The sequence below is a fragment of the Suricata suricatta genome, chromosome 3 (assembly GCF_006229205.1).
Source record: "Suricata suricatta isolate VVHF042 chromosome 3, meerkat_22Aug2017_6uvM2_HiC, whole genome shotgun sequence".
NCBI lineage: Eukaryota > Metazoa > Chordata > Mammalia > Carnivora > Herpestidae > Suricata > Suricata suricatta.
The window spans coordinates 108,669,065-108,691,027 of NC_043702.1; the positions used below are offsets into that span (position 1 = coordinate 108,669,065).

General features: G+C 43.3%; 1 protein-coding gene across 1 annotated transcript in view; it reads right to left on the bottom strand.

Moving 5' to 3' along the window:
- Nucleotides 1-352: 352 nt before the first annotated feature.
- The window catches only part of LOC115287058 (cryptic protein-like), a 30,063-nt gene continuing 8,452 nt past the window's right edge, over nucleotides 353-21,963 (bottom strand). Inside the window, exons 6-8 of the mRNA XM_029933336.1 lie at nucleotides 8,192-8,444; nucleotides 1,896-2,036; nucleotides 353-640 (exon numbers count right to left, since the gene is read on the bottom strand). Of these exons, the coding sequence (XP_029789196.1) occupies nucleotides 8,323-8,444 (122 nt within the window). The 3' untranslated portion in view covers nucleotides 353-640; nucleotides 1,896-2,036; nucleotides 8,192-8,322. The remainder of the gene's footprint in view (nucleotides 641-1,895; nucleotides 2,037-8,191; nucleotides 8,445-21,963) is intronic.

Here is a 21,963-nt window from a genome sequence, read left to right on the forward strand (position 1 = left end):
TTGGATACCTTTGACCCCTCCTCCATCCCATCATCTGGTGTGTCTAGTGCCTTCCTTCTGCATTCACAAATCTTTTTTCTTATAGCATCCAGCAATAGGCTCTGAGTGCTGCACTCACCCATAGAGCCCACTAGGTAGCTATCTCTGGTTATGTTAATGTCATGGAAACTATGATCTGGAGATTAAGAATTTCTATGAGTTTCTGAGGGTGAATTGTGATATTTTTCAGTCCAGCAGTCTCGACTGTTTGTTTTGTAGAGGAAAATATTGACAGTGACAGGATAAGCAAATTTCACTAAATTGCAACATATTTCACACTTATACATGATCTAAAAGGAAAATTCAAGCCATAATTTGTCTCATTTTAGATTTATATTTACTCGAAATGATGACATAGGTTTGTTTCCATGCAAAGGTCAGCAAGAGTCTGTTGTAACTGGTCAATTCCACAGGAACCTGAGTGGTGCTTTCCCTCTCCCACTGCAGAGCTTTCCTTCCTCCACCTTGCAATGCACAGCCTGTTCTTTCATCCTCTTCGGAAAAGAGCCAGATGTCCACCTTAATGATCAGTCTCTGAAGAAGATCTCTTGCTTCTCTTTTTATTTTATTGTGTCTTTTGCTCATCACACAGAAACCATGGCTGGCAGAAATGAGGGAGACAGATTTTCCACAAGAGAATGGTATTTCTTATTTTTAGCAACATTATCTGAAGTGAAATGTTAGACCCCAATTGGTGAAACTTGGAGTGAATTTCTCCAGCTCTGCCTGAATGCTTCTTTCTCAGATTCCTACCAGAGCTGGGTGTGGCATGTGGCCTGACTACAAAAGATTGTGGGAAGATTGACTCCAAAAGTGGCTGTAATTGAAAGAGTTTGGGAATGAGGGAAAGGGAAGGAGTAAAGCATCAGTGGGGGAAATGCCCATTTGCTCCTAAAAATACTTGAGGGAGCAGGACTGGGTTACAGAATTCTTGGGCCTGGCAAACATCCCACACAAGGAGGCTCTAGAGCAAGAACTAAAATCACAATTAATGCCAGACTTATAGTAGAAATGTGCAGGCCCTTCCAGGCAGTAGATATGTGAGAGAAAGTGCATGGGCTTTGGAATCAAGGCACCAAAACTTCAATGCCCTGTTTCTCATTTGCTGTCCATATGCCTGCTTAGTCCTCAAGCCTCTGTTCCCTCACATAGCAAACAAAGAGTTATGGTGGCTTTTATTTTATTATGATTATCAAATTCCATGAGGGAAATATAAGAGCCTGCTCAGAGGTGAGGTTTATTATTAGATGAAGATACTATTGACTCAATAACAGAGATTCTGAAATATGGTTTTTGTTTATTTACAACTTTGTGAACATTTTTCTTGAGTGGTGATGACATTTTCCCCCAGGTAAACTGAGGTGTCCTTTAATATACAGTAAACTGCAGAGGCCCAAGTAGCATCAGGTTTCCCCTGAGACAATGTCTGGAATCCAAGTGTATGCTCATTACTAACCATCCTTGTCTACACATCTGGGCCACACTTCCATGACTGGCCTTTGTGGAAGTTCAGTCAACAGTAGATATAAAGTTATCACATCAGCATTTGCAGGAGCTTTCACAGTGTTGACCAAGTGCCAAAGCTTAACTGGTTCTTTAGTCTATTATTGTTCTAATGTATGAACAACTCTTTCCTATGTGTTTTAAAATGTAGCTTCTATTCTTATTTAGGTATGAGAAGGACATTTAAAAGATAGTTTGTTATACCCACAGATCTCAAGAGGACAGGTAGGGAAGAGTCAGTTAGGAGGCAGAGGGGGCAATGGAAAAAAAAAAATGTACCAGAACACTAAGGACAGACTCTGCCCCAGAGTCTGCTGACATTATTCAAACTAGCCAATCCTAAGCCTTCTTACCTTGCCTTACCTGTTCCTTCCCATGGAAACCACATTTATGGCTTTTGCCTACATTTTTCCCTTGCTCCCTCTGTCTCCTGAATGATCCTGGTGCTTCCACATGTGGCTCGGTGGTGTTCTATGCCTTCTATTTCTGGGAATCTGTAGGTATAAACTTCATCACAGTCATTTCTGTGTCTGTATGTCTTACCATTCTTGATTAAAACAAACCCCAGGTATATTTTAAAACAGTAAAGTAGTCATTCATGTCAATAAGCAAGAGAAGTTCTCGCAAATGTACCAAAGTTCAAAGAGGTTTCAGTTATTTAACATCATTTGTATGAGCATTAGACAGATTCACAGATCACATATCAGATGTAATGGCAATGATTTATTGGAGAAAGTCAGTGAATGAGGATGCAACACCATTTGTCAAATTATCATTGAATCAATCATAGGTTGGGCACAGATGCAATTTTTGTTAAGTCAACAAAAGCTTATTGGCTAAATAGAATTTACAACAGAATATTATATATGTTATTATTATTATGTATAAATTTTGCACTATCTATACTTTATAAATAACAAACTGTATCTACCTTATAATAAACTGATAGATATGCCTATTCATAATACATATTTATAAATATATAAAGTAAATATTTTAAGTAATAACATATTAAAAACACTTTTTTACATTTATTTATTTTTGAGAGACAGAGAGAGAAAGATAAACAGAATCCAAAGCAGGCTCCAGGCTCTGAGCTAGCAGTCAGCACAGAGCCCAATGTGGGCCCAGGTGCCCCAACATATTTTTAATAGATATATTTCTGGAGAGCTGGTTATTGAACATTTACTTACATGTAAGTATGAATACCAGTGTATGAACACCAGTGTAAGAGCTGCAAACATTTCTAAGCACAGCACTCCTACTCAGATTGGCAGTGTTCACCTGCTGGGGATTCCATCATCTCTGTGGCTATAAACTTTTATAATGTAGTTGGTATCCAATAAGGGTCCAGCTCCTGGTCAGATCAGTGGAGTGCCCAGCAGTTCTAACTGGGGGAGACACCACTCCTTATTTTCTTTTCCAATAGCAGACAGTCTGGGTGAAATGACAAAAGCCTGTGCATATAAAGTTTATACAACTTCCTTTTAAATATTCAAAGATGAATTCAATAGAAAGGTCAGTCACAGGACCTACTGCCTGTGTGATATAAAGCTACTTGTGCCAGAGTGGATTTTGCAGACTACAGAGATTGGAAATACATATAGAGCTGCTTTTAAAAGCTCCCAGCCAAGAAGTTAGTGACTTCAAGCCTGGTTTGGAGGGACTGTGAGATGGCTGGAAGGTATGAGAGGGCTCCTGGCCTGGCAGGCATCCACTCTGGCTCTTAAGTAAATTCTAGTGCAGGAATAGGTTAAAAGCTCTGAAAGGTTAGGAAATTGAAACCATGTGACAGGTGGCTTTCCCTGGTCCTTTTCCAAATGGTTCCCTTAGCAAGAGCTTACATGGCCCTATAATAATAAACCCTAATTTTCTAGGATATGCGAGGGTAGACTGAGTGAAAAGGAAAGCTGGCAAGGAAAGAGTAGCTTCTATAATCAATCTAGAGTGGAGAGAGATTGTAATTGCTTTCTCCAAAGGAGTCCCTTCACCATCTGTCAGGATGAACAAAACCAGGAGTATTAAAAACCTCATTCCTCAGAGGGGATAGCTCTGAAATAGTGGCCTAGGGAGGCTGTCTTTATCTGCTTTCCTCAATGGCAGGATACAGATAAGATGTGTGACACATTTATGTGAAGTCTCCAACCATGAGCCCAGGAGCCTCTTTTGTCTCCTGGGAAGTTTCTACTTTTTAATGATCTCTCTGGACACCTGGGGAGCTATTTACAGGGAAAATATCTTTTATCCTCAAATTCTCAAAGCACAACAGAAGAAGGTGGTGCTTTACTTTTCACAATTACTGGATAGATTTTATGTTCTTTTCAGTGATAGGTAGGAACGTGGGTAGATGACTGATGATAGACAAAATAGTTAATTTGCTTTTCTTATTTATAGTCGGGAATTATTCTATTAGTAGGATCCAATTTTCCACTTAAAATGTAAATGAGAGTTTATATCTTACATATTCATACTAATAAGGAACACATCTTGCTTTTCCTTTTCACCATAACTGTAGCCTCTCAAACATGGGACAGCTCTCTCAGTTCAGTTTCCTAAGTGCAGCTACCAAAAATTTTTGTCTGCCTATGTTTTTCAGCATACTTCATATTGGTATAAAAATGTAAAAAGTGAAAAATGTATTTTGTAAACATTCTACACATAGTATAAACATATTCATCAAATTCTGAGGATAAATGTTCAAAGTTCATCACTTGTTTGTTTCTATAACATTTGAGTTACAATGGAAGGTACTTCCCAGAATGCACTTGAAACTATTTAGAGACAACTTTGCTATCAAAAATCACTGTTGCCTAGAAATATTTCTCAATATTACTACTTTTTCATGAACCATAGTTCAAATCAACCCTTTACTGACCTGAACTGACATTTTGCCAAAGAAGACATTCATGTGGTCTATAGTATACGAATAGGAACTCAGCATCACTAGTCATCAGGGAAATGTAAATCAAAACCACAATGAGATATCCAACCTGCTAAGATGGCCATTATGCCAAAGTCAAGAATTAATAAGTATTTACAAGGATGTGGAGAAAGGGGAACACTTGTACACTGTTGGTACAACGTCCTGGAAAACAGTGTGGCAGTTCCTCAAAAAATTAAAAATAAAACTACCTTATGATCTAGCAATTCCATTTCTGGGTGTGTATGTTAAGGAAGTAAGAGATACCTATAAGTCCCTTCATCATAGTAGCATTATTCACAGTGGTCAAGATGTGGGAAAAACCTAAGTGTCTGTCTATGGATGAATGAATAAAAATGTGTGTGTGTGTGTGTGTGTGTATGTGTGTATATACATTTATATCATAAGTACACATATATATCATGGAATATTGTTCAGTGTTAAAATGAAGGAAATTCTGCCATTTTGAACAATATGGATGAATCTGGAGGATGTTACACAAAATGAAATAAACAAGAAACAGAAAACAATCCCTATATGATCTCACTTATATGGTGACTCTAAATTAGTTGAACTTAAAGATTAGAAAGGTGGTTGTCTGCATTGGGAGAATGAGCATATGAAATGGAGAGATGTTGGTCAAAGGGTATAAACTCAGTTGTAAGATGAGTAAGTTTCAAGGTCTATTGCACAACATGGTGATTATAGTTACTAATACTTTATTGTATACTTAGAATTTGCTAAAAGTAGAAGTAAAATGTTCTTACCTAGAAAAAAGAACTATGTGAGGTGATGGGTGTGTTAATTAATTTGATTGTACATACATATATCAAATCATCACATTGTATGCCTTAAATATAAATAATTTTATTTGTAAATAAATAAAAAGACCCAATACAGGGGGATAAATCAACCCTTTCCTGAATTCTACCTTCTTTTTCTTTAACATTCATTTGAATATTGCACATTCTAAATTCATATTTTCATAACGGTTAAAAATGCCAATAAACTAATTTATAGTATAGATTTTTAAAGTAATTGTATTACATAAGTTAATGAAGTGAAATGGATTTAAAAAGCTGAAAAACTCAACGGTAGTACCATGTATTTGAAATGTATGCTTTCAAAGTGGACCTTCTGGACATGCTCCTCTCATCTGGTGTCTCTAGTGTGACCCTGCCCCATCCTGATGTAGTCACTGACAACCTTTGCATTGTTTCACTTCTCTCTCCTATTTCCTGCCTGAAGAGCATGCCAATGAGCCCAGCTTACAGTGGGCCTCAAAAGATTTTGCTAAATTGTCACATGTAAGTGCGTCATGTGTGTATGCTATGTATAACACTAAAGCAGTAGCCTATTTAATTCAGCATGACTTCCCATTTTAGTGCTCACCCCAAGAGCTCTCTATTCACCTATAGGAAGAGGGCTCTACCATCTATGTAGAGTCAAAACTATACACCAGTGCAGCATTTTGACATTTGAGCACTGTGGCAACTGTCTCAAGGCAGGACACTTTTCCGTCTATAAAGGTACTCCAGTACATACAGCTTTACATCATATGAGCAATAGGATGCAATGGGATAGCCTTTCTTTTGAATTCAGCTATGAATGCTTTAAATGAAATTCTATAAATAAGCCTTATAAAAATATCAATATCTTGATCAATTAATATATTCAGGCTGTATTGTCTATTCCAGAGTCATTTTCTTGATCCCATTTTATTCTTATCTGTTTATTTGAATAATTTGTAATATTCTTCTTATTTTCACTCTAGTTGTGGTAACTCTCCAGAGTTGTGATTAATTATCTGAGAGCTAATGTACTTGACAGATTCAGCTTAGAAACGCTTGACTCCCAAGCGTTTCTGTTGAAAGGATGTAGGTCTGAACCAAACTGACTCCATGACAGGCTTTAAGTTTCCCCTCTAAACTAGAAGGTCTAAGTTTCAGTTTCCCTGAAACTATCAGGCAGTTACACATTGCCCAAGGCAGGAGAGACCACCCTTATAACACCCAATCAGAAAAGGCCAGCAACCACCCTCCAGATTCCTAAGGGTGAGGCCTGTAGATAGAAACTATAGATAGTTACCTGTTGTTTAATACTAGATTAACCAGCTCTCACCCCACGTGGGGGTCCTGGGTCCACTCTGTAATTGGTTAATTTCAAAGATACTCTAAATGTTGTAATTAGGTCCCACCAAAAGTAACACTCTGGATAATGTGTATGGCTAAAATTGTTGCTATGGCCATTGTACATTTATGATTGGATCACTGTACCTATGTCACAATTTCTTGTAACTCCCCCTTCCCAAACTCCATAAAAACCCTGCTCAGCCCTTGTTCCGGGTTCTCAGCACGGATCCACTGCGCTGGTGAAGTCTGAGAGCCTGAGCTTAAAGCCCAGTGAGCTGAAGCCCGGATAAAAAGCCCTTTGTTTTTGCATGCCTGACTTGGTCTCCCTGGTGGTCTTCGAGGATATTGCGATCTGGGCATAACACTGTGATTGATAGGAAGATGGGTTTTTCAGTCCCTTTATTTTTCACAAATTCTTTATACATACTTGATTTCAGATTAAGATTCATATTGAGGTTGGATGCTTGGTTCCTGGACTTGTTTTGAAAGCATAAATAGTACTATAGTTTTAGGATTTATATTATTAACCTAGCTTCATATTGCTTTTTATGTTCCTTATGTTTTATGCACCTTTCAGTCCCATTATTCCTTGTTTGCACACTGATTATAGAAACTTAATAGAGACCAGATGATAATATCTGTCTTGAAATTATCTGAAGCCCCCATCATAAATGTATACCTTCAGGTTGTTTCAGGGCTCCCCCACCCAAGGTTTCATGAAACCCATCACTCACCTTTCATGTATTCACCTCCTTCCCCAATCACTATGTATAAACTGTTCCTAGATTCAACAGAGCAAGGCAGCTTTGGGAACATCATGTTCATGGACAAGTCTGAGCCTGTAACAAGATTTAGTGGCTACACTGCTGCAGGTAAACTGTGCTTGCTTGGCTTTCAGATTACTAGACTCCAAGAGAGGAGGGCTAGCCTAGAGCCTGAGGCTGTGACCTCTTTTTCCTGAATTCTCTCTCAGCCTTGCCTTTAGAATGGATTCTGCTATGTAGAATCTTTCCCTTTAGAGGAGATTATGATAATCCAGATAAGTGCTAATGGCCCTGAAAAAGGTGTCACAAAGGAGCCAGTTTAGTAGGGGAAGCTGCTGAAAAGGAGGTGAGAAAAAGGTGGCTGTGAGCCTCAATTCTCCCTTCTTCATACCCTTCTTCCCCCCTTCTTGCATTCTTTATCAATGAAGCATTTTTTAAGGCAGCAGTTCTTTGCCAGACCCAGAGCACAGCACATGAGGTGTTGTCCCTGCCTCCCAAGGATTTACTAGAGTAGTGGGGATCACTGACAGTGAACAAATGTGTGACATGAAGTGCTGCCACATCCATGGTGCATCTATGTGTGTGGGAGGAAGTAGGGGTGCTCAAAGAGAACTTGTTATCTGGGAGGGGCCACACACTCAGTTTATTCTCAAATCATCAGAGATAATTGAGGCTTGAATAGGCTCCGGCACAAGTGTTTACTCATGATTGCTCTAAATTGCAGACCTTGAAATAAGGCTTAGAGGAGAAAATCTCTTTCATGAAAATATTTATTAAACAATAAAAAGATTCATCTAATACTTCAGTTTTAGGAAATAAAACAAACCCATTACCTACAGCACAGAAAATGAAGCAAATGCACATGTCCTGGCTTTCCCACAGAGAGCCATGCTTGCTCACGCTGTGCTGGGGACACCAAGATTCTGCCAGTGTGGAACTGTGAGTTAGGTTCTCTAAGGTCCAGTCAGGAGTCTCCCCCTTCACTGAGGATGCTTTGTAAAAGCAAGCAGGGAAGGAGGAAGAGAACACTCAGCATGCGTTGTGCGCTTATTCCATTAGCCGGTGCAGCAAGAAAGTCTTCAAGGTCTGAAAAAAAATCCCGAGTATGTAAGACACACTGTCACAGGCCGGCTTTAAGAGACTGAACCAGAGAGATCTGTACATACTCTGATAGAGGCCCTACTCTTCCTGGGCCTCCTCACTAGACTTTGGTTCCCCTCTGCATGTAGATGCTTGTGAAGCCCCACACCATGCAAGAGTGACCCCACCTGGCAGCAGAAGGAAGCCGCTGCTGTGGGGGTCGCAGCTCAAGGAAGATGTGCCTTTCTCTAGCATTTTATATTCCTTTCCTTGCAGCCAGAAACAATGGAATTTTTGTGTAACTTCGACAGCTGACGGAGAAAATTTGTTTACGGTTTTTAGGGCTTAGCCTTTCTTATGTAGCATGTGAGCTGATGAAAGGTGATCTTTCAGAGAATTCCACACCAAGTCATTTAACAATCAGAAGCAAATAGATCTGATTTGAATGCAATAACATAAAACAGCTTGCATCCATGTGTTGCAAAGAAGGTCCAACTTTTCCGCAAATTAATCCTAACACTGTGATAGGAAAAGATAGGATAAAGCAGGCAGAGGAAAAGAAAGGTTAGGACCTGAGGTCCCTGGATGCAGAAAAACACATATTTTGGAAACAATTCTGGGACGGATTGACCAGACGAGTGGAACAGAGCCTCGGAAGTAAGCTTCCTCTTAAGAATGTAATTGACGCTGCCTGGGTGGCTCAGTTAATTAAGTGTCTGGATTCTGCTCAGGTCATGATCTCATGGTTCGTAGGTTCAAGCCCACAATGGGCTCTGTGCTGACAGCTCAGAGCCTGGAACCTGCTTTGGATTCTGTATCTCCCTCTCTATGCCCCCCTCCTCCCACCCACTCATGCTTATGCTTTTTCTTTCCTCTTTCTCTCTCTCTCTCTCAAAAATGAATAAACAGTAAAAAAAAAAAACTTAAAAGAAAAGACAGTTGTTAAAACAAACAAAGAATGTAACAGACACCACCTACTCCACCTCAGGTTCCCCTCAGGAATTTGACAATCAAGATACCTAACCAAAATAAGTGACCCATAAAACGTATGTTATACGAGGGGCAGTATGATCAGTCTGACTCCTCACATGATGGAATTGAGCCAATCAGGAATAGACAACCCAGCACCTAGAGTTATCATGACAATAAGGGTAGGATCTGAGAAGAAACAAGGGGAAGGGTGGAGGGGGGTGCATACCAAAACCTTCTAAAACAAAGACCCTTGCCTATAGTCATGGATATGCACTTTTAAATGCCCCCTCTCTACAAAGACAGTTTTCATACTATTCTTACTTTCTAATATTACACTCTAATAAACTTTTGCTTGTTCCTCATTTTATTCTGTGTCTACCTCATCATTCTTCAAAGTAGCAAGACAACGAGCCCTGAGTATTGTGGTAAAAAAAAATTCACAATAACACCATTTCCTTGACTAGGGACTGCTTATTAAACAGGAGGAAGTGTCAATATTTCCACAGAGAAAGTCACAAAAATGAATAGCTTCACAGAACTCTGGGGGCAAGTGCTGAAAGGACACAGGTCTGAACCAAACTGACTCCATGATAGGCTTTAAGTTTCCCCTCTGACCTTGAAGGCCTAAGTGTCAGTTTCCCAGAATCATTAGACAATAAAAGGGCACAGATTGTTCAACACGCGACCACCCTAGTAACACCCAATCAGAAGCGGCCAGCTAAAATGCTTAACATTTCCAAGGGCAGGCCTAGAGACAGAAACTATAGATAATCTCTTATTGCTTAAGGCTAGTTACTTACCCCACATGGGAGTCCTTGGCCCACCCTGCAATTGGTTATTTTCGAAAAAGCACTAAAGATCATGATTGGGTCCTGCCAAAAGTAACGAACACTCTGGACAATGTGTATGGTTAGAATGGTTGCTAAGGCTGTTATACAATGATGGTTGGATTACTGTGCCTATGACATAATTTTCTGTAACCCCCCTTTTTCAAACCCCATAAAAACCCTACCCAGCCTTTGTTCGGGGCTCTTAGCATGGATCCAGTGCACTGGTGAAGTCTGAGAGTCAGAGCTTAAGCCCAAATAAATGCCCTTTAATTTTGGCATACGTGTCTTGGACTCCCTGGTGGTCTTGGTTATTGGAGACCCCGTAATCTGGGCATAACAGTGCCACACCCCAAGGTGCTCACCTTCCCTCCTGTCACAATGGGGTTTCTCCACAGTAGGTCTCCCTCTGAGTCTTAAAGGTCTAGGATTCTAGTTTTCTGTATGGCTTGGACTCCAGCCCAAAGGTGCTGGGTGGGGAGTCCTTGGGGTAGTGGGGCCCAGCAGGCGCCTTGGCTGAAGTCCTTACTGAGTGATTACTATGTGAAGACCACAAGCCCCATGTGCAGGGATGCCAACTCTACTAGAACGCTCTCACAAGCAAATCTGGAGCTACAGGTGGGGAAAGCTGGGCAGTTAAGCATGCAGATGAGGAAGGGCCCAAACTTCTCCCCAGGACTGCTCAGCAGAGGTCAACCTGGTGTTCCCTCCCCCGCTCCCCCCCCCTCCAGACAGGGCTGTCTGGTCCTGCCCTCTGAATGTAAGAATCTATGGTGAGCATGAAACACTGGAAATTAACAAGCAGTGATGACAAGCAACTGCAACAGGGACCCACTCTACACCTGCTCACAGGTAGGCTTTGGTGGGACTGTCCAGGAGGCTAGATTAAGGACAGGACCAAGGTCAGGCCCACTCTAGCCCTGGGCACCATTTCCCCATACCACCCCCCCCTTGGGAGAGGGCTATTTCAGAGTACCAAAATCCCACAAATAGAAGACCTAACATCTGGGCCCAGAGAAGACTTCAGAAAAGCTGATGCTAAGACAAGTGCTCACAGTGTAAGAAGGTATTTAGCTGAGAAAGGAGTTGGCCCACACTGAGCTTCAGTGTTGACTCTCCCTGGTAGAAAGAAACAGACTTCCCACAGAAAAGGATGCAGGCCCTGTTGGCAGTCATTTCTTGTATATAAACTCAAAGACTGTTGTTTTAGTCAGCTTTGTGAATTTGGTTAGACCAAGGCAGCCCTGCAAGCAGGGGTCCTCAAACTGGGACTGCACACCATGTGGTATCCCTTTCAGGAAGCCCAAAGTCACCCACTGAGCTTAGAGAGAACATATTAGAACTTCCACTGTACATTTATAGGAAAATTTTTAAATAAGCTTTAGTAATATTTACTGTATTTATTAGAATCTACCAAACCAATGGTTCTATGGCCCACTATTATTCACATCATACAAAGTAGGAAACTGTTACCAACAGATGAGCTACTATAATCTAGGATTTTTATTATATACTTATCAAAAGGCCTTTTTTAGACTTGGTCAGAAATAGCAAAGATTTTTTAAATTTTTATTTATTTTTGAGAAAGAGAGAGAGCAGAGTGTGAGCAGGAGAGGGGCAAAGATAAGGGAGACAGAATCCAAAGCAGGCTCCAGGCTCTTAGCTGTCAGCACAGAGCCCAATGTGGGACTTCAACTCACGAACTACTAGATCATGACCTGAGCCAAAGTCAGACACTTAACCGACTGAGCCACCCAGGTGCCCCTCAAAGTGAAAATTTCTATCATGTGTATTAGTCCTGTACATATGTATAAAAAGGGAGACATAAGTGAAATCAAGTTTGTACACACTAGCATGTCAACTATCTTACCACTGCTAAATGGGGAACATACTCAAGTATTTTCACTGGAATGGAGTGGGAAATTAAAAAGTTTGGAGACCACCCTGGATGAGGATAACATTAGATATCAATCTGAGGTCTAGAACTAGCATTCCCCAAAACTCTCCAATTTGCAGATACCTCTGGGAGCCAGATGGCTTTGTCTCCTGCCATGATACCCAGAGAAGCTCACCTATTGGAATGGCACCTATCACAGGAGGTGGTTCCCAGAGGGCAGGACTAAGGGTCTCTCTCTCTCTGCCATACAGACGCTTGGAGCTGGCCAGGGCCAAGATGCTAGAGGGCCATTTCTCCCATAGGCCTATAGGTTGGTTCTGGCCCAAAAACATTTGTTTGCTTGTATGGATTGATTGGCTGGTGCTGGAAATGTATTTTTCAAAATTGGGGTTGAAGCATGATGTGAGGCTTGACCTGACCCCAATCTGACATTCACATTACCTGTTAACTTCTGAAGGCACTTGACTTTGCTATTTCACTGTGTCAGTACTTAAGACTAAACCTTAGAACATTAAACTGGTTCTTGAGACTAATGAAATACTTAATTCTTTGGGACTATGTGTGGGAAGAACCAACCTGCTAGTATAATAAGATCTTGGGCTGGCTCAACACAAAGCAAAGGTCCTGGTAGCTGGAGTGTTGTTCTTTTTAACTCTAATTAACTTAATGCCCTCAATTAGTGGATATTGTTCACAATCTAAAAGACACATTTCAGTTAACTTGCATATAAATACTAGATTATGAAATAATTTTTAAACCTCATATTGATTTGAATATTTGCTGGAAGCTGCACCGGCCTTGCTGGATGACACGGTCACAGTAAGGAAATGGTAGACGTAGCACAGCTCCTACCACAGGTGACGGAAGCTGGCATCTCTTTCTGTTAACTGATTGCTCATGTAAAATTAAGCCTGTTGCTATTGATTAGGCCTCACACTGTTCCAAATCAGACCAATATTCCCCGGAAACCTCATGGGAGGAAGCATATTCCCACCTCTATGAAGAAGTTAAACAAAGCACTGCAGATGTTTGTCGAAAGGCTCTTCTATGGAGCTTCACAAACTTAAGACATGGAAATAAAGGGGGTTAAAGAACACAAAAATAATGTTTACCCTGGACCTGAGGAAAGGCCTAACTTAGGAAATACAAATAAACAAGAGCCAGGCGTAAGCTACTGCACATACATATGCTAATTTGGTGCCCATTGTGAGGATAGGTAAAAGTAGTTACAACTTAACTCATGCAAAGGCCGGCTCTTCTAGGGTGCCTATGGGGCTTACACCTTCAACATCAAAGGATAAGGTTGACAAAAGGTTTACTTACTAATCTTCGAGAATATAGTCTTACTCTTGTGAGCCAAATAGAATGCCTGCTAGCCCTGTCTATGACTGAATTTTAGCATCATTGTTATAAAATGTGTTTGCTATCTGCTTCTCACTGAAAACGTTCTGCTATCTTCTTAGTTGTAAGATTTACTACTGGTTCAAACAAATGTGTATGTTATCTGCTCTTCACTGAGAATATCCTGTTATCCTATGATGTGTAAGTTACCTCATTGTAATTAGAATAGTTCTGAAGAAATGCCTCTGGAAAACCTGTTTCTGCACCCTTTTCAAAGCATCTTTATCACTGAGAATTATTTGTAAAAATTCCACCTTTTGATGTCATAAGTCTATAAATAAAGGCCCAAGACCTGGCAAGAAAGGAGATAGGAGATAATAAGGAGAAATATAGAGGATAAGACAATGTCAGGCTGGACCAATTAAGAAACTGCGTGAGTGTCTCTTCATTGTTCTCGTCCGCCGCTACCCCTTCAGGAAGCCCTGGACCAGCCGGAGCGGCCTCCGGCAAATACTGTTGATGGTAATGATAATAAAATTTATTCTGTGCATAACATGTAACAGGTATAGTGCCTTTTCGTCTTAACAAGTCAATGGGGTAAATATTCAGCTCTAATTCTGCAGTTGCAGAGACTGAAATACAAACAAGTTATTCAACCTTTCATAAAGATCATAAACATTATAACAAATATTTTTTGAGATTTGAAAAAGTATTTTGGAGGGATTTTCCCACACTGTCTCTTTAAATGCAAAATTAACAGAGATAAATGAAGAAGACAGTAGAAAGAATGCTAGTTACCTGCCTAAAGCCCATCCTTTGTAGAACACTACAAATGGTTTAACTGCTATATAATAATAGGTAATGACTTTTATGGTGTTTCTTCTTTCGAGCTGTATTTGGAACTATTTGGTCAAAGGTCATCCATTCGATATTTATTAAGAATTATTATTCACAAAGCATTATTTTATATCCTGGAACAGAAAATACCTCACACCAACAAACAAGATGATTTTGCATAAAATCTATCCTTCAACATATATGTGAGAGTAGAGGGCAGGTTATCCTCATTTTACATGAGAAAACTGAGAAACAAATAGAGTTCTTCTGAATCAGAATCGAAAAATATGCCCTTGGAAAGGCATTCTATTTGGGATTAAGATAGCCTTCATTCTTGGACACGGACAGGATTGAACAAGAAAGGCCCTTAGAGACCCTTTGGCCTTCAGGTCCCTGTAGGTGCCACAAGGCCATGATTTTATAGTGTGTTGTTTTCTATTTGTGATTCCTGCATTGAGATGTATACTTTCACATCATTATATTATAAACATAATCTTTTATTCTATCTTCCATATGCTTTTCAAAATCCTCATAACATCCATTAAAGTATTTAAAACATTTACTTACCTATTACTCTGCTGTTAGTGAGGAACCTAAGAGTTGTGGGGAACTTAAAAATTAGACCTAGGCAAACCAAAACTTAACCTGCTCTGCTTGTTCCGCTTCTGTACATACGCTTGAGGCGCTGTGTGTAGGGTGGGGTCAGCCATGTGGCTCGACATTGGGGCGGGGAGTACTGGATGTTCAAACTGTGGCGGGATCCAATCGGGGAATGCAGAATGTCTGGACTTAGATCTTGGCCAATGTAAGTGCTGTGACCATGGAATGCCCCTGACTTGTTTGGGCCGACCTATAAAAAGGACATGAGCCGCCTGCACGGGGCTCTCTCTCTCTCTCCGCTATTCCAGCTGGGAGTGAGCAGAGGTCCGGGTTGGAACCTGAAATAAACGATCTTTGCTGTTTGGCTTTGACTCTGGACTCTGGTGGTTCATTTTTTTGGGGGGGTCTCCTGAGTTCTGGGCATTTCATTTTGGTGCATTGGCCGGGAAAACCGGGATTTCCCCCCCCACAGAGCCCACCAGACCCCAAGTCAACGGGTCGTTTCCGATCGGTAAGTGAGCTGGCTCTTGTTTGTCTGTCTGTCTGTTTGTTTGTTAGCACCTGGCTGTGTCTGTTACAACCTTCATTCGGTAATTCCCATGCGGGGTCTGTATCTGGGACTGACAAAGCCCTGGCTGATGCGCTATAGGGCAATCAGTCGGGAGCAGGAGGAGACGTCCTCCGGCTCCCATCTGGGGCACTATTTGTGCCATCTGGTTCTGGGTGAGTGGGATTCAGGATCCCACCGGGAGGCTGGAGAGCCAGTCCACCTACAAGGAGTTTCACTGGTAACATCTGGTTTACGCGCAGCGATTTAGGTGCACAGCGATTTATGTTTAATGTTCCCCGTTGTCTGTTACCCCTTTTTTTACACAGGGCGAACCTGGTGTGATTGCATATTCTCATAACCCAGCTATTCTGTCTCTTCAATCTCTTTCTCCAGAGACTGCAGCCCCACCTCAGCCAGTTCAAAAGCTGACTCATCTTCGCACGCAAAAGCTTAAAGAGGTGCCGCTCCAAAGAAGTAATTAGGTTGTTTTATTCCCTATATTTACCTTCCTATTGTAATGTACTGTCACCCCTTCCCCCTCGCCATCATTGCAACTTTTGCCTTAATTCTTGCTATCGGATTGGCAGAAGTTGCCCCGGCAGGCTGGAGCTGTGGTGAAAGGTTCCTGTTGGCGCTTACTTTGCTTTTGTGGTAGGATGTTTTGTTAGCCTCCGTTGTTTTCTCCTTTAGACCTTATTTGTAGATTTAAATCTCTCTGTCGTTCGGTTGTCAGCCGCCATCTTGGAGGGGTGGGGAGAAGGTCCGCCATATTGAAGGGGTGGTGGAAGGGTCCGCCATCTTGAGGGTGTGGCTTGAAGGTGTGGCAGAAGGGTCCGCCATCTTCAAGGTGTGGCGGAAAGGGTCCACCATCTTGAGGGTGTGGCGGAAGGGTCCACCATCTTCAAGATGTGGCGGAAAGGGTCCACCATCTTGAGGGTGTGGCGGAAGGGTCCACCATCTTGAGGGTGTGGCTTGAAGGTGTGGCGGAAAGGGTCCGCCATCTTGAAGGGGTGGCGGAAGGGTCTGCGGTCTTGAGGATGTGGCTTGAAGGTGTGGCGGAAGGGTCCGCCATCTTGAGGGTGTGGCTTGAAGGTGTGTCAGAAGGGCCCGCCACCTTGAAGGTGTGGCGGAGGGGTCCGCCATCTTGAAGGTGTGGCTGAAAGGGTCCGCCATCTTGAAGGTGTGGCGGAAAGGGTCCGCCATCTTGAAGGTGTGGCGGAAGGGTCCGCCGTCTTGAGGGTGTGGCTTGAAGGTGTGGCGGAAGGGTCCGCCATCTTGAGGGTGTGGCTTGAAGGTGTGGCAGAAGGGTCCGCCACCTTGAAGGTGTGGTGGAGGGGTCCACCATCTTGAAGGTGTGGTGGAAGGGTCCGCCATCTTGAAGGTGTGGCAGAAAGGGTCCGCCATCTTGAAGGTGTGGTGGAGGGATCCGCCATCTTGAAGGTGTAACGGAAAGGGTCCGCCATCTTGAAGGTGTGGCGGAGGGTCCGCCATTTCCCGTTAATCACCGGTTCAGTCTCCTCTCCCCAACAGAACGTGGGACAAAATCAGAGTACACCTCTTTCTCTTCTTCTAGCCAATTTCAGGGATGTCCAAGCACAAGGTAATAACTTAAGCTTAAATATCCACAGATATAAATTTATCACCCTTTGCCTGTCTGAATGGCCTACTTTTGGGGTCGGATGGCCCTCAGAAGGCACTTTTTGCCTGCCAATAATTACGAAGGTTAGACTCCAGGTACTCCTACCGGGAAGGGAAGGTCACCCAGACCAGGCACCTTATATCCTTGTTTGGCAAGATCTTGTCGAGAACCCCCCACCCTGGATTTCTCCCTTCCTCTCCACAGGACCCTGTAAAATCCTTGCAGCCAGACCTGCTAATCCAACCAGAGCAGGGACACCAGCTGCACCAGTCAAAACCTCCCTGACAATCAGGACTTGCTATTATTAGACCCTCCCCCCGTATCTTCCCCCACCTACAGCCCCAATGCCAGAGCCCAGTCCACAAGCGGAACCACTACAGGAGGGCCAAGCACCTGTGGGCTTACAAGTGGGGACAGAGGGTGGGGCTGAAGGACCAGCCAACAGAACAAGGGGGCAAATTCAGCGGGATACAGCCCCTCACACTCCTGACTCCACAGTAGCCCTCCCCTTACAGGAAATCGGCCCTCCGGATGATACCGGTAACCCCCAGCTCCAATATTGGCCCTTCTCTACTAGTGACCTATATAACTGGAAAACCCAAAATGCCCATTTCTCTGATAACCCTAAAGATCTTATCGCCCTTCTAGAAAGCATAATGTTCACTCATCAGCCCACATGGGACGATTGTCAGCAGCTTCTGAGAATCCTGTTTACTACGGAGGAAAGGGAAAGAATTCAACTCGAGGCACGAAAAGCGGTTCCTGGAGATGATGGTCGACCTACTGTCAACCCTGATCTCATTAATGCAGCCTTTCCCCTGACGCGGCCCGGTTGGGATTATAACACCACAGAAGGTAGGGGACGACTGCTCATTTATCGCCAGACTCTAATGGCAAGTCTCCGGGCTGCAGCATGCAAGTCCACTAATTTGGCCAAGGTGTACTCAATAATACAAGGTAAGACAGAAAGCCCTGCTGTATTCTTAGAAAGATTAATGGAAGCATTAGGCACTATACTCCCATAGATCCAGAGGCTCCTGAAGACCAGACCGCAGTTGTAATGTCTTTTGTAAATGAGGCCGTGCCTGATATTAAGAAAAAGCTCCAAAAATTAGAAGATTTAGAAGGTAAACAGGTTCAGGATTTACTCTGCATTGCTCAAAGGGTATACAACAATCGAGATGCCCCTGAGGAAAAACAACTCAAAGCCACCAGAGAAATGACTAGAGTTTTAGCTGCCATAGTGCAAAAGGATCAGGGGCCCACCAGAGGACAACCAGGTACCCGAACTCATAGGCAACCCCTAGATGAAGACCAATGTGCCTATTGCAAAGAGAAGGGACATTGGAAGAGAGAGTGCCCTAATAGAAGGCAATCCTACATAAGGGAAAACTCCTGGCAGCCCAAAGTGACTCCGGTCTTATTCACTCAAGATGCGAAATAGAAGGGACGGGGTTCGGACCCCCTCCCCGAACCCAGGGTAACCCTGCAAGTGGAGGGGATTCCCATACAGTTCCTGGTAGACACAGGGGCCCAACATTCTGTGTTAACCAGTCCTCACGGAAAAATTTCTGACAAATTAGCCTGGGTCCAAGGCGCAACCAGGACTAAAAAATATCCTTGGACCACCCAGCGTACTGTGGATTTGGGAACAGGGAAGGTGACCCATTCCTTTTTAGTCATCCCAGACAGTCCCTGCCCTCTGCTGGGAAGAGACCTCCTTACCAAAATGGGAGCACAAATTCACTTCCAGCCTGGAGGACCTATAGTGACTAACTCTCAAGATCAGCCGATATCGGTCCTCACCATACAGCTAGAAGATGAATACCGACTCCATCAAGTTCCACCTCTCCCGGAACAAAATATTGACTTTTGGCTTAGCCAATACCCCGAGGCCTGGGCGGAGACGGGGGGGATGGGGTTAGAGAAATATAGACCCGCCTTATTCATTTAAATAAAGCCAGGGGCTGACCCTGTGAGAGTTAGACAATACCCAATATCCACAGAAGCTAGACTAGGTATCACCCCGCACATCCACCGCCTCCTTGAAATTGGAGTCCTCTGAATCTGCCACTCGGCATGGAACACTCCCTTGTTGCCAGTGCGCAAACTCGACAGCAAAGATTACCAGCCAGTACAAGACCTAAGAGAGGTCAATAAACGTGTAATGGATATTCACCCTACTGTATACCCAATCCATATACTCTTCTCAGCACTCTCAACCCGAACAAACTGTGGTATACTGTCCTTGACTTGAAGGATGCTTTTTTTAGTCTGCCACTAGCCCCCAAAAGCCAGGAGATCTTCGCATTTGAATGGACAGACCCTGAACAGGGCATAAATGGACAGCTCACTTGGACCCGGCTCCCACAAGGATTAAAAAACTCCCCCACCTTATTTGATGAGGCCCTCCACGAGGATCTAAGTGAGTATTGGAAATTAAACCCTGAGGTAACTCTCTTGCAGTATGTGGACGACCTCCTGATTGCAGCAGAGACCAAAGAGGCCTGCCTCGAAGGAACCAAGAACCTCCTTCAAACCCTGAGAGATTTAGGATATCTCGCATCCGCTTAAAAGGCCCATATCTGCAAATCGGAGGTAACATACCTAGGGTACCTAATAAAGGGAGGACAGAGGTGGCTCACCGATGCCCGGAAGGAGACAGTCCTCCGTATTCCACGACCCACTACACCTCGACAGGTGAGTTTTTAGGGTCGGCGGGATTTTGCAGACTTTGCATTCCGGGTTTTGCAGAGATAGCCAAGCCTCTCTATGCAGCCTCCAAGAACCTATCACCCTTTGAATGGTCCGAGGGAGCCGAAAAAGCTTTTCAAGAGATAAAGACTGACCTTCTGTCAGCCCCAGCTCTAGGGTTGCCAGACCTCTCCAAACCCTTCCACTTGTATGTGGATGAACATGAGGGCATTGCCAAGGCGGTACTAACTCAACAGCTAGGACCCTGGCCCAGACCAGTGGCCTATCTCTCAAAAAAACTAGACCCTGTAGCTGCAGGATGGCCCCCTTGTCTGCGAATAACAGCAGCAACGGCCCTAATGGTCAAAGACGCAGATAAACTGTCTCTAGGCCAGGAGCTACATGTTACTACCCTCCATGCTATTGAAGGGGTACTTAAACAGCCCCCTGACAGATGGATGAGTAACACTCGGATGGTCCACTACCAAGGACTCCTGTTAAATCCGACACGGGTTATATACACCCCACCCCAGACTTTAAATTCAGCATCGCTAATACCAGATCCTGATCTGAGCTCCTCACTCCATGACTGTGTTGATATCCTAGTACAGGTCCATGGAACTCGAGAAGACCTGAGGGACTGGCCCTTACCCGATGCTGAGCTTACTTGGTTCACTGACGGAAGCAGCTTGGTCCACCAGGGACAGAGGTATACAGGGGCGGCAGTAACCACCGAGACTGAAATAATTTGGGTGGAGACTTTACCCCCCGGAACGTCAGCCCAAAAAGCTGAATTAATTGCTTTAACTCAAGCACTAAAAATGGGAAAAGATCGAAAAATAACCATATACATTGACAGCCGATATGCCTTCACTACATGGGGCGATATACCGAGAAAGAGGATTACTTACAGCAGAGGGCAAAAATATCAAAAATAAAGACGAGGTGCTAGCCCTACTAACAGCTATATGGGCCCCTAAAAAGCTGGCCATTGTACATTGCCCAGGGCATCAAAAAGTGACTGACCCCATCTCACGGGGAAATAATTTAGCGGATCAGATGGCTCGCCAGGTGGCACAAAAATCTATATCAGTGTTACCTGTCAAGTTGCCAGACCCCAGGCTAAGAGATTTGCCTCCACAACATAAGTATTTGGAGGATGACCTTGCTTGGGTACATAAACTTCTGAGGACCCGAACCAAAGATGGTTGGTGGTGGGACTCCAGAGACAACCTCATTTTACCCAGAAAATTAGGACAGGAAATCCTAACGAAAATACACCACTCCACTCATCTGGGCTCGCGGAGGCTACAGGACCTCGTTCGCTACTCCAAAATAACCTTCAAAAACAAGTCTGAGGAATTAGAAAAAATAGTAGCAACCTGCTCCACCTGTCAGCTTCAGAATGCCTACCCTCATACTTCTTCCAAAGGAAACCGTGAAAGGGGGACTTTGCCTGGAGCCTACTGGGAAGTAGACTTCACAGTGGTAAAACCTAGTATATACGGCTATAAATACTTGTTAGTGTTTATAGATACCTTTTCAGGATGGATGGAGGCGTTTCCTTCTAAAAGTGAAACAGCACAGGTAGTAACAAAAAAACTACTAGAAGAGATTTTACCGAGGTATGGATTTCCAGTCATGATAGGGAAATGGACCTGCCTTCGTTTCCAAGGTAAGTCAGGGACTGGCTTCCATACTTGGGGCAAATTGGAAATTACATTGTGCTTATAGACCCCAAAGTTCAGGTCAGGTTGAAAGGATGAATAGAACTTTAAAGGAGACCCTAACCAAATTGACCATGGAGACTGGCACTAATTGGGTAGTTTTACTCCCCTACGCTCTGTATAGGGTTGGAAATTCGCCGTACAACTTAGGTCTCACCCCCTATGAAATTATGTTCGGCAGGCCCACACCCATTGTACCCAACCTCAAGTCAAACCTGGTCCAATCCAATCAAGATAATAACTTTTTGGGGGTGGAGCCAACATGGAGGAGAGGAAGGGAGCTCTGTAAACTCCCTCCGCACCGTTTTTCAAACTGAGAAGGATATTACGTTCATCTGAGAGAGCGGAAGGAGAAAATACGAACTCCAGAAGGAATAGAACCTCAAGGATATCTGCGTGAGTGGGGGTGAACGGGGGGAGATCCGAGGACAGGCCAGCCCG